Below are 13888 nucleotides of genomic sequence, written 5' to 3' on the forward strand. Positions count from 1 at the left end.
CCACCTTGGCCGGCCGCCTGGCTCTGCTGCCTCTACGTGGATACAGCAGTCGCGCTACTCGGTCACAGCTTTTCACTGTCCTGGCGCCCCACTGGTGGAGCGAGCTTCCCACTGCTGTCAGGACTGCAGTCACTACCTATCTTCCGCCGTAGATTGAAGACCCATCTCTTCAGGCTACATCTTAACTGTCCCTCCTAAAGACCTCTTCACCCCCACTACCCCCTGTTCAGTTTCTCTACTGTAAAATTAGTTTTCCTTCTTCTGGCATTGTGACTGCCAATGGCCCCTGGTCCTAGCATAAATTACTTTTTCTTATGATGACTGATGGATAGATGATTCACATACTTAGACAAATGTATTTGTTGTAAGTCGCTTTGGATAAAGGCGTCTGCTAAAAAATGTAAATGTAAACAAGTAACCTATCCCTTTAAACTTATTGAGTAACTTGTTGAAGACATTTTTGCATTTAAGCTAATTTTAGGAGAGCCACAGCCAGGGGGTGTAGACTTTTGCAAACAGGTTTTGTCTGTTTTTTTTAATTTATTTTTTATAAATTATAGAAATCTTTGGGATTTTTTCTTGCACTTTGAAAGTGTCCAGTAGGCTGTGTAGATCAGTGCGGAAAAAAACCTAATTTAAAGTATCAACATTCATTCTGATGGTGAAATTTGCCATATAATTCCAGTTTATGTGTTCTCCAATGATAAAAAAAACAAACCCATATTGAGGTCACATATTGTATGCACTTTTTCCAGCATGCTTGCCTTGTTAATGTATAGGTTTCAGCCATGGTTGTGGAGAGGAACATTGTGCTACCATTGTGCCATGGTGGGAACAGATCGGTGATTGTCTTGTTCATTGATTTGGATTCAACATCAAATGCAATTTCAGTCAACATGTGACTGTATTGGTATCTGAGCAGCCACACCACACCACCAATGTGTCAACACATGAGGCTGAGGGACTATGCACCTGCACTCACAGGGGTGATTGGCATAGCTGTATGTAAAATTTGAACTATATGGGCCGGAGACAGATTAAAACTAATCCTAGACTAAAACCCATCTTTAATGGATATTTTCCATTGAAATTGTGTGATTTAGTCCAGAACTAAGCTTAATCTGTGTCCTGGAAACTGGCCCTATATTTCCAAAAGGCAAAATACTCATTGTCTTGATAGGCTATATTGAATATAAAGCACACACACATCCATAACCTACATTGTAGTCATGTAGCATTACATGGGCATCGGACAGCACAAGAACAACTATGGGTACAAAGACATGACAAAGGATGCTGGAGCAGTCGCTGGATTTCTGATTGGATTCGACCGTAAAACGTGGATATCATCAGCACGCTACGCATATCATCAGCACGCACCCACAAGGACTGCGCTGTAACACCACAGCAACACTCCCGGTCTACATACTCAGAAATACCGTGTCGTGCTTCAGTCTCCATCCTGCTTTTTCAGTATCCTAGGATGATGACGCGATGACATAGCCAACTGTTCTCGCATCGTTGGCCACTCTCCCTCGGCCAATCTGTTCACTCTCTCTGGAGACTTGACATCATCTCGGGTTCTAAACTAAAGTGGGGAATGGAAGGGTGTGCATCGCTGGAAGGGTGTGGTCTGATCATAAGTGACATGCCGCTGTCTGAGCGTTTTAGCAAGTGAATAAGGATATTATCCAGCTAAATTGATGTATACAGCGGTAAGTCTTGTTTCTGACCTGGCGGGGGAGCCAGATACAATTGATTTCTCGTTGGCTCTTGGTGTTGCTTTTTATTGTTAAATCCGAGATCATTGCGAGCTGGTGGCTCACGCTATACTGTGCCTCCTGTAGCTCCCAATGTGCATTTACATACCGCACCTCAGTTTATCCAACCGAAAGAGCAGCGATGGTGAGAAATGTTGCATTGTGTATGATTATTGTCTGTATATTGCATTGTGTGTTGTCATATTCTTTTTGCGGTGGAGCAAGCAAAACATTGGTCAATTCTATTGTCTCAACAGAGCTCCGGTTCAGGGAACGCTTCCCTTCACTGTTCCATGTCTTCATCGGCGGATTTCTCGGACGAGGATGACTATAGTCTTAAATCTGGGTCGGTATCACCGGCGCCCGGGGATACGTTACCGTGGAACCTACCCAGACATGAGCGTTCTAAGCGAAAAATTCAGGGAGGATCCGTGTTGGACCCAGCAGAAAGAGCCGTGCTCAGGATTGCAGGTGAGTGTCTAATGTTATTGATTGTGGTAAAATTATGCACTGTCAGATATGGCATACATCTTATGTAATAAATTGTGTAGCCTTCAGATTTTTAAACATTTTTTCTACTTTACCTATGGCATAACCTAAATAAATTGACAGTAGGCTACAGTAGTCTGACGTCTGCTGGACAGCCTATTCATTTGAGAGCAGTCACTGTTGACTCATGCATGTCCTATCCAGCGGTGATGAAAAACAAAGACATGCATTAAACATACCAGGCAGGCAGTGATCACTAGAATTGACAGGCAGTGATCACTAGAATTGACAGGCAGTGATCACTAGAATTATTTATGGCTAAGCATATTCTCACTATGACAGGCTATACATTGGCTGACACCAGCTAGAACCCATATCATAGCAAGGTTCAGTATAGGCCCAGTCTGGTAATGCAGCCTAATACATTTCATTAGTCGTAAACATTTAGCTTAAAATAAATTAATTCAAACATTTTGAAATAGTGGAATTAATTGACCTACTGTTCCACGACCTGTACATTTCACAAGTGTAAGCTATTATTCTTGAACACTTGAATCATGGTTTATGAAATGAAAGTATTCATATATTTCTGGTGCGACCTTGGCATTAGCTAAATTCCTTTGTTTTACTGTATATGGCGACAAAAATACACTTTACTCAGACCAGTTTAGTAATACACTTTCCAATGGCCTAATTGGAATGAGAGAATGTATAATTATAGAATTAATAAGAACGTTCTTCAGATGTTTTCCTGAATTTCCTCCTGAATACAAACCCTTCTAGTGTTAGGACCTATGAGGGCATCTCTTCTGCCAGCTTCAGCACGTGGGATACCGGCAGAGTCATGCAATAGAGAGGGGGAAATAATATGACTAAAATAATGACTAGCCTAATACAGCGCAGTCTAACAGATTTGTTGGCACACATCATCACTGTATTTATGAACAAGTAGGCACAATTAAACAATAGCATACTTTATTAAGAAAGTTTTCATCTAATTATTATTTTTTATTTATTTTTGCAAAGGTCTAGTTCTGTAGATTTTTGGAAATAGGCATGAGGTAGGAGGTAATCCAAGGGGATACAAAACAGCTTTTATGCCTAAATGAGAATGTTACCATTAAGACAGAATAAAAGAACCGGCATCGGACCTATCCGTAGACTGTGAGTGTTGTCATATATTCATCTGAGTGACTCTGTAATCGAACAGACGAATTAGTGTGCTGGTATTACTGGAATAGGAGTCATAGGTGGCCTCCGCAGTGAGAGCGAATGGGATCGTGCATTATCATGGCTCAGGCGCACCCGCTCGATATGGGATGGCATTTATTATGTCCAGCAGCCCTTCCTCCCAGACAGATTTTTTCTCATGAAACCAGAGAGGAAGTCTCGCCTATTGGATACTTGATGGACAGGGGAGGAGTATAGGGGCGTTTCCTTTAGTGGTACAACAGCGGTGATCACTCTGGGTCTCTGTACCGCAACTATACTGTACGCTCGCCCAAGAGGCTGGTGAATGTCCAGTTTGTGGAACCCCGGTAATGGCTCACTACACAACACCGGCAGCTTATATGCTCGCGGACGAAAAGGAATATCTACAAGCGTATGAGGATGTCCTCGAAAAATATAAAGGTAGGCTTATTTACTATTAACTGATTGATTAATCGTTTATTGGCAGTGACACAATGATTCAGTATAGGCTATGTGAGTGAATTGCCCTGGATGATAGCGACTGACAGCCCAGTAAACAAGTCACTGGAGGGTTTACAGAAGATATGGTATAGGCTACTGCAAATATATAGGCTCGGTACTTGTCAATAATGACAATGACAATCATAATCAATTCTGTTGTTTTTGATAAATGGCAAAACTTCCTTTGAATTTGCGTGACATAGGAGTTTAGAGTTAGTATAGAGTTTAGCCTGAAATTTCTGTCAGAAAACGCTTTAATTTGAGAGGTTGTCAATGAAGGCAATGCATGACTTACAACGTAAGGCTAGGCCTATTTTACTTTCATCACATGTTAAAACCTTGCAATAACTGAGCTCACTGAGGCGTTTCTATGACCCCCACTAATTATGTATTAATATTTAGAATGGAAATGGTAATCGAATGTAGTGTTTTAAGAACAGTAAAAGCTAAATATGTTCTTAAGTATTGAATAGCTTGCTGTTGCTTATGATGTCTGATGTTTGATGTTTGTTAATTGCTGTTGGACCATTAAGCCTAATTGATAGTAGGCTAATATTGGCCTTTTACAAGGCCAACAGCCAAACTAGCCGCAGGTCAGTAGACTATTAACCATTAGTCCATAGAGATTTTTCCTTAGCAGACTAGGCCTACATCTGCTTTTTCCAGCAACACCATCAGCTGACAGGGCTGTAGGCCAATTCAGTTATTACGGGAAACCTGCAAAATACATAACACTTTTCAATATCCTTTAGACAGTAAAGCATTTTCTGCTACTAGCTGTACAGTGTGTATGACATCATCCTGTAACAGGCCTACTCCCTAACCAGGCCTATCTAGATATAGTGACATTAAATAGAAATGGAAATAGAAATGTCTATACAGTGATTTTTTTGTCTCATAGTCTTATTGTATTTTACCTCCATTCCTTTCATTTAAACAAAGATTGAAAACAACTCATTAGTGGATGGGATTTGGTGTATTGTGTGTGTGTGTGTGTGTGTGTGTGTGTGTGTGTGTGTGTGTGTGTCTGTGTGTGTGTCTGTGTGTGTGTACTGTGTTTATTTTAATACATGTTTATAACAGCACATAGCTAGGTGTCTCAGCTGTTGAGTGTCATTGCGAACAGACAGTCAGCTGTGGGAAGGCTTAACTGCCTTAACTTGAATCTAATGGAATCATATGATGTAGCATCATTTGGAATCTGTGACTGTATGTTGTCTTGAGGCGGTTTGTCAGACAATGTGGTGTCTTATAATTGAAGCTCTCTATGGCTCTCTCTAAAATATACTTTTTGGTTCTGTAAAAAATAGTTATCTAAGATTCACTTCATTTACCAACAGACTAAAATTATAGTTCTATCCCTGCTCTATATATGTGTTATAATGCTGTATAAATGTAAATTAAAGCAACCTGCCATGCCTTAATATTTGAAAAGGGGTCATTATTTATTAGTGGCTGGCAATGCAATGTAAGGCTACTGGTCTGTTATTCAAACCTACAACACATCTCTATTTGATGACACATGTGAAAATGGCATTTTCCCATGCATGATCAGAAGTTTATGGTGACACATAACTGTATATTATCTTTTTTTTTTTTTACTTTATTCAGTTATAATGGGAATATTGAGAAGTGGAATGCTGAGTCATAATGACTGTTTTGCTTAGACAGTTACCATGAGTGAACAAATCAACTGTTTATCAAATACTAGGTCATTTATTTACCAAATTGCAGCTGATGAGTATTCAGTGAAAGGTTGCTGTTCCACACAACTCATCACCCCCAAAATGGATGCGGAGACAATGTTTCCCTTCATGTAATATTGAAACAAATGTTTTTAACATTTTTTTAAGCAGTCGGTAATAAGGCTGTAGGGCAGTTTGGTTGTTACTTGACGTTGAGAACATTTCTCCAAACAGACTGTTATTGCCTTAGTCTGTTGTATATCTGGACACAGAAAGAGTCTTATGTTTCCCTCCTTGTGACTGGTGTATCAATGAGACATTTATTTAAATCATAGTTACGATACCAAACAAAACAAAACAAACTTGAGCAAAACAAATGAACGACACGGATCACTAGGAAAAATAAATCTCCTAGAAAGATGAATTAGGGTTGCTTATTTTTCTTATTCTTTGTCAATTTAAAATCCCCTGCATTATAGTTTTTCCCTAAAAAATATCTGTCTTGACAAAGGGAATGGTTTAAATCAAGGTGTGGCTTATTTGCTGTTGAGGAACTTTTTAGCCGTTTTGTGTCATCAGCAGAATGTTCTTCTTATTGGATTTAATTTAACATGCAGACAGAAACATTATTTGATTTGAAGAGCATGTTAGTGTTATACTTACCTTACCAATGTTCTTTTTCTCCACCGTTACAAAAAAAAAAAGAAAATCTAGTTAAAGTGGAAGTTATACAATGGTATCATTAACAACACAGTTGGGGTGGGGGCGAATTTCCACCAGGCCACATCCTCTACCACCATCACCTCTTCCTGTCATGTGTATGAATAGACTTCAATCTACTGCATGTTGAAACACCAGGTGTGGTCTAACCTGTGTTACATGTTATGGGTCACACGGTGGTCATCTTGTCACTGTATGGTCCAACCAAGCAGACATACAGCCTTTAAGAAAAATCTTTGTCAGGAGTGGTTGCTGAAATTTCCCTCAATAGTCTTCATTTAGCAGTGCTGTGGATGCTGTCTACTGATGATTTAATATATTACGGTTGACACATTCCCCAAAACTTGATTTGCAGCTCTATTGAGAAATACTGAAACAGTGACACAACTGTTCTTCAACAAAAGATCTTTAGACTCAGGGCATTTTTTTCACATTCCACCACCAAGATCTTAGAGAATGGACCCCAGCCTATTGGGGCTACTGTGACTGTCTGCTTGTCCGTGTGCATTTCAGCTGTATTAAGAAGCTCACCAAAATATTTGAAGCAGTTGCGAATGCAGCATCTAATGTGTGGATGTTTACATTGCTCTTGATATCAGATACATTGTGATTCCAATAGCTATTCAGTGTCACATGAAGCAAAGTATGCTGTGCTGACAGCCTCTGTGTGGAGGAATACATGCTTGGTTTGTAATAAGGGTTCTTCATTTGTCCCTGTTTAGGGCTTTGTAGAACCATTTTATGATGGTTCTATGTAGAACCCTCTACAACCCTCTACTACCTAGAACCCCTTGTAGAGGGTTCTTCGTAAGAGGGTTCTATGTAGCACCAAAAAGGGTTCCCCTACTGAAAATCAAAGATGTTGTCAAAAATGTTTTTTCTTGATGGGATTCTATGTAGCACCAAAAAGGGTTCACCAAAAAGGGTTCTATATTTGATTTGAAATGGTTCTGAAAGAACCATAAATGGTTCTAATTCCTAATCTACAATAAGAAACATTTTACTTAAAATATATATTATTTTTTACCTAGTTTAGGAGGAGTGCAGCCAATGTCATATAGGTAGCACACAACATATCTCAAAGTTAAAAACCACGAGATTTGATTCTAACTGTATTACACCTGTGCTCATGTTCATGTAACATCCCAACTTCAAACAGGTGCCTTGTGTGGAATGAAGTTTCAAATAGCACCTCTTTCATGAAAGGATTCAATATATGACCTCAAAGGTGCCATAAAGTACCCCTAATAACTATTTTTTTCAAGAATTTAGCCAATGACTGTTCAACAGAAGGACCTTCAGGTCCTTCAGAACCTTCACAGTAGTAAAGAACCCTCTCTGATGTACAGTACCAAAAACCAGAAACCAGAAAAAGAACCCTTTTTTCTAAGACCTCCTGTTCGGCAGCTGTTTTTATCATGGATTGATGGGGACCTCACCTCCAGTCTACAATTTCTAGGATTTTCTGTTTATAAATGAGTTAAAAGGTTTTCAATGGAAACTTGAACTTCATTTTTCTCCTGACACATGAAGTATATTTGGCACCACCACTCATATTTACTATTCAAGTACTGTTTCCCTCACAATTGCTAATTGGGCATTAGAGTTAATAACACACAAAGGGTTCTCTTTGGGTTGGTACTAAAGTAATCCACAGCTGTTTTTTTAATTTTTTTTTATCAACGATGAGGATTAGACCTGTTTCTTTCAAAATGTCGTAATCCCATACCTTTGAACTGGAATCAAATACAGCACCTACAAAAGGACTGTAAATTTGAGCACTAAGTTCAGGCCGCGGTTTCTTGGACATACACAATGGCCATGGCATAGAACAGTGGATGTATGGGATCACAGTGTTCTAGCCTCTTGATGGGCACTAGGGATGAATTATGTAAGATATTGTGTTTTTTTAAACACTGTGGTTAAGAAAGCTGAAGATTTATTGGGGGTGGGCATGTCCCTAGTTTTTCTTCTGATGGATTGATTTGTCTCTTCTACCATATCCGAAGGTTCTTTCATACTCAAAGATTGTGTGGCAACATCAAACAAATTGTTCATTGAAAGCCTGTGTAAGATCTTGGATGAGGCCTTGTCCCTACTAGGGTTGGGCGGTATAACGTAATATGGTAATATGGTAACTTTTAGGGTGCTGCACGTAATCTTCCACCTAAGAAAAAAAAAGATGACTAGTGCTAATGACTTGGTCCCTAAAAAAACATGCCACTGCTGCTATATGGCAGTATTTCGGGTTCTGACCCGACTATAAAAGAGAGCCTGCAGATTTGGACGAGATTTTCATGAAGAAACAACACTAATGGGAACTAATCTACACTCGCACCTCAAACCGAAACACCCATTAACAGCTGCACGAATGAGATATCTGTCTGTATCTAGTGCTGCTGTCGGGTTCAAACAGCTATTCGTGTGGACGTGTGGTCGTCAGTTAACATGACACCAAACACGTTGTTAACCGTCCACTTTGTCACACCCGACTGGAAACTGCAATGAAAATGCCTACAGACTAGATTTTTTTCCAGAAAACACACGGCAGACAACATTGTTGATGCACTCAGAATGCAAATAAACTCATGGCCGTAAGGACTGACAATGCTGCTAACATTGCAGCCGCCATCAGAGCCCTAAATTGGCCATGGCTCAACTATTTTACCGCAGCTTTCTGACAGACTGTTGGACATGGTTTCCCTGCTAATAGAACACCTCTGTAAATGGCTGACTTCATTACACTGACCTTCACGGTTACAGTACTTTCAATTTCACTAGATTAGCATTTCAAGTTTTTAATTCTGAGCCGGGCCGGTTTTAGCCTGCTATATTAGGGTGGGCTGGTAGAAATAATAGGTGGGCAACTTGGCGGTAGGTAGCCCAGAGACATTACATTTCATTAAATTTTTTACATGTTTGGCATCTACCAGACGCCTTTATCCAAAGCGATGTACAATAAATACATTTGTCTAAGTAAGTGAATCATCTATCCATCAGCCATCATAAGAAAAAGTAATCTATACTAGGACCAGGGGTCGTTGGCAGTCACAATGCTAGAAGAACGAAGAATTACGGGCGACAGCATTCTGGATAAGCTGCAGAGGTCTGATGGCGGAGGCGGGGAGCTCGGCCAAAAGTGTGTTGCAGTTGTCAAGGCGATTCTGGACCAAAAGTTGTGCTGCTTCTCTGGTGAGGAATGGACATATCCTTCTGATGTTGTAGAGGAAGAATCTACAGGAGCGTGCTGTCGCTGTGATGTTCGCTGCACAGGATAAGTGGTTGTCAAGGATCACCCCAAGGATCTTGGCTGTCTGGAGGTGGTCACAGTAGAGTTCTCTACTGTGATGGAGAAGTCTTGGAGAGGACAGGCTTTCCCCGTGAGGAAGAGCAGCTCAGTCTTGTTAAGGTTGAGCTTGAGGTGGTGGGCTGACATCCAAGCAGTTTTTTCTCCATTTTCTCTCAGCTGCCCGGAGCCCTATTCTACAAGCTTGCAGAGTTTCAGACAGCCAAGGAGCATGTGGAGAGGATCGTGCTGGCCTTGAGATCAGTGGACAGAGAGAGTCGAAGGATGAGGAAAGAGTGGACAGGAGGGTGGAGGAGGCTGCATCAGTCGATAGATGGGAGAAGGATTCAACAGAGGGTAGGGTGGATAAGACAGAGGAAGAGAGAGCGGTGAGGGAGTGGGTAGGCAGGTTGCGACGAGAGGATACAGTGTGGGTAGAGACTGACTGGGAGGGGGTGGATTTGAGGGGAAAGGAAACTGGAAGTGGGGTTAGAGTAAGGTTGGAGGTATGGGAGGATCTGGTGAAGACAAGGTCGAGCTGATTGCCCACCTTATGAGTCGAAGGAGAGTGGGACAGGGTATGGTCAAATGAGGAGAGAAGGTCAAGTACTCCAGACGAGTGAAGCTTCTCTGACTGGATGTTGAAGTCACCTAGTAGTGAGAGCGGTGTACTGTCCTCAGGGAAGAAGCTGAGAAGGACATCCATTTCATCTAAGAAGTCGTCAAGCTGACCTGGTGGACAATAGATAACGACAATGTGAAGTTTGACAGGGGAGTTGACAGAAACAGCATGGAATTCGAAGGTGGATATGGACAGGTGTGACAGGGGAAGGACATTATGTGACCACTTAGGTGAAATGAGGAGTCCTGTGCCTCCCCCTCGACCAGAGAGTCTAGGGGAATGAGAAAAGGAGTAGGCATCAGAGAGGGCTGCCGGAGTAGCTGTGTTTTCCTGTGTAATCCATGTCTCTGTGAGGGCAAGGAAGTGCAGGGACATGAAGCAATTGGCTTCGAACTGGTAGCTTTCAACAGAAACTAGGTCCCAGAGCTTCAGGCAGGATAGCCACAACAAAACACAGCAAAACTACCAACAATACACTGACTTTAAACAAGATTAAATTAATTTACTTAGTCTAGAGAACAGGCTTCACCACTCAATCCAAATGTATTTAGTCCTAGCCCAAGGTGAGTAGGAGTTAAATACCTTGCAGAATAGTTTCCGGCCCTCCCACTGGATATTGACAGCAATTGGCTTCAAACAGATAGCTTTCAACAGAAACTTGGTCCCAGAGCTTCAGGCAGGATAGCAACAGCAAAACACAGCAAAACTACCAACAACACACAGACTTTAAACAAGATTAAATCAATTGACTTAGTCTGAAGAACAGGCTTCACCACTCAATCCAAATGTATTAGTGGAGGTTAGAGGTTAGAGAAGCGGACTAGTAGCCCTAAGGTATATGTACACTATATCAGTCATATATCCAACTTTATCCATCCATCCATCCATCCATCCATCCATCCATCCATCCATCTATCCATCTATCCATCCATCTATGCTGTACCATTTGGACATTTCTTGACCAACATTGGTTTTGCAACAAGAATTTCATTTTTCAGACTCATCTGCCACAGTGCCAGCAAGTACATGCAGATAGCTCAACAAGGTGGAATCTAGAAATGCACTAGATTTGGATACAAGACTGCATATGGCTGTCATTAGGTCTACATTCAAATCTGTTTTCTATTTCTGAAATGTCCCTGTCAAGGATATTGAGCAGGGATCTTGTCAGAGACTGACAGGGGGTGATGGTGGAATCATCAGAATGTGTATGACCCAGAGTTGAGAGGACAACACTTTCACCAAGGTGTTTACTCAATGGTCTCCTTCTCTTTGGAGGATGTGAATCATCCCTAGCAGGTGCCTGAGAAACCTCTGTCCAGCAATCATCTTTACGGATGTCTTTTAAGGACTCCAGTGATGCACCAACAACCTCACAAGCAGTGCACATCCACAGAATAAGACTTTAAAATTGCATTCGCTGATTTCAAGACACCAAGCACCCTCACTAGAAATTTGCCAATCTCAAAGAAATGAATGGAATGGAATATATCTAGCAAGCTTCTTTTGAAGCAATGCTTGTACACTACCTCGTACTCCACTCATCACCGATGCACCATCATAACACTGGCTAACTATGTTGTCAGCACTGTGGCCAGCATCAGAAAGATGTCTCAATATTTCAGTGGACATGTACTCAGCATCAAGTTGATGCAAGTCAAGCAACCCAATCAGATGCTCCTCTGGCAGGGAATTACATACAAACTGAATCATTATACACAAATTCTCAACATTATACCTGTCCCTAGTCCCATCACTTTTCATGCAAAACCCAGCGTTTACATACCTTTTCCTGACCTCTCCAAGAACCATGTTTGCCAGTGTTTCAATTATCTAATTTTGAATATCCTTTGAGGTGTACTTGGGATTTTTAGGGTATTTTTAGGATATTTTTTTAGCTTTGGGGCACTGCTTGTGGAGGGTACAGGGGCAGTGCTTGTGGAGGATACAGGAGCAGTAGCTGGAGCCTCTGATGTGCTAGCGGCAGCATCGCTAGTGGCAGAAGCAGCACTAGGCTTGCTTATAGGATTAAAAAAATTATACATCGCACAGCAAGTGTTGTAAGTCGCTTTGGATAAAGTACATGAATGTAATGTAATGTAGGTCAAACTGAGCTCTCGCTAGCAGCACAGCATTCATGAACTGAGAGAATGGGTAAACTTTCTAGAAAAGTCACCGTAATGATATCTTAAAAAAGGTAGTAGTGTGGTATCTGTTAGTGTGTGGAACAATAGTAATCACCAATCGGTGGGGAACTATTCTCTGCTTCTGGGGGTGGGACTTTGGGTAGGGGTCTGGGAGACAGATCATTCTCCTCAGTCTGTCCTTCTCCCTTCATCAAATACATTTGAGTTGATGCAAATGGACTGCTGATGGAAATTCGCTAGAATCTGGTGCAAAGCATCTCCTCTCTCTAAGATTACTGTTTTTGTACATGATCCCTGCCAAAAATAAGCGTAATAAAGCAGGTTATATGTTTGAGTGTGTGATTTTTCACAAGCAGTGGGACCGTGTGTGTGCTTCTGTTTGCTTTGCCTTGCCCTGTGTGTGTGCAATCTGAGCCATCATAGTTCATAGTTGTCATAGCAACACCCCTCCCCCTCGGCATGCTCAGAGAGACACTCTGTGCAGCGGATGGGTCTGCTTCAGAGCTCTGTTTGTTTGTGCCTGAACACGATGAGAAGAGGGGGTGGGCAGTGGGCAACTTTGGAGGCAGGCTGTAGTCTGCCCACCCAATCAGAAGTTAGAAACAGGACTGGTATTTTCTGTGCTATTTTTCCACTGGCTGAACAATGTTTTTGATTCTTGATTCTGAGTCAGAATGAGGCTTAACACATAGAATATGTCTCTCAGTTTGCTTATTTGCTTACCTGACCAATGAAAGACTTGATTAGAAAGTGATTAGAGCCTGTATTCATAATTATTACATTGGCAGCTACAGTGTAACAACAATGTGGACTTCAAACCGCTGGAAGCCGTGGCAAAGGAATGTTTTTCCCACAGTTGATTTGAGTTTGTTTTCAAATCCATTGCATGTTTGAGTCACTGGTTTACTGATTGCTTGACCAGATTGCTCAGATAATATAATACTGCTCTTGCAATGAGGCAACAGGTCAACAGTGACACTCTCTGTGCTGGTCATGACACTAGAGTAAATAAGTGCTGGCACATAGCTGTGCACTCACATGACCCTTGTATAGACTCATGTCATGACCCTTGTATAGCACCTCATGTCATGTTTTGCTGACTTGCTTTCCAACCCTGAATGTCGTGTCAGCCCCATATTGAGCAGTGTTTAAAGGTCTGCTTTGTTGCCTTCGTCTGGTTTATTATCTTTCCCAGGTTGATTGATCAGACAGAAAATGTATTGATCAGACTGAAAACATTAGCCTGAATCTGACTCTTACCTGAAATAAAACCTCTATACTGACACATACACTCACTTAACACTTTATTAGGAACACCTGTACACCTTCTCATGGTGGAGGTGGTGTAATGGTGTGGGGAATGTTTTCTTGACACACTTTGGGCCTGTTAATACCAATCAATCATCGCTTGAATGCCACAACCTATTTGAGTATTGTTGCTGACCATAGCCACAATTTACCCATCTTCTAATGGCTACTTCCAGCAT

At 41.4% G+C, this 13888-nt stretch overlaps 1 protein-coding gene across 1 annotated transcript in view; it reads left to right on the forward strand.

Annotated features, from left to right (window-relative positions):
- Positions 1-1703: 1703 nt before the first annotated feature.
- dst (dystonin) overlaps positions 1704-13888 on the forward strand; it is a gene marked incomplete at its 5' end in the record, with an annotated part of 123027 nt that continues 110842 nt past the window's right edge. The window contains 2 exons of the mRNA XM_083694576.1: positions 1704-1715; positions 2018-2231. Coding sequence (XP_083550702.1) covers positions 1704-1715; positions 2018-2231 — 226 coding nt within the window. The remainder of the gene's footprint in view (positions 1716-2017; positions 2232-13888) is intronic.

The sequence above is a fragment of the Argentina silus genome, assembly GCF_951799395.1.
Source record: "Argentina silus genome assembly, chromosome: X".
Taxonomy (NCBI): Eukaryota; Metazoa; Chordata; class Actinopteri; order Argentiniformes; family Argentinidae; genus Argentina; species Argentina silus.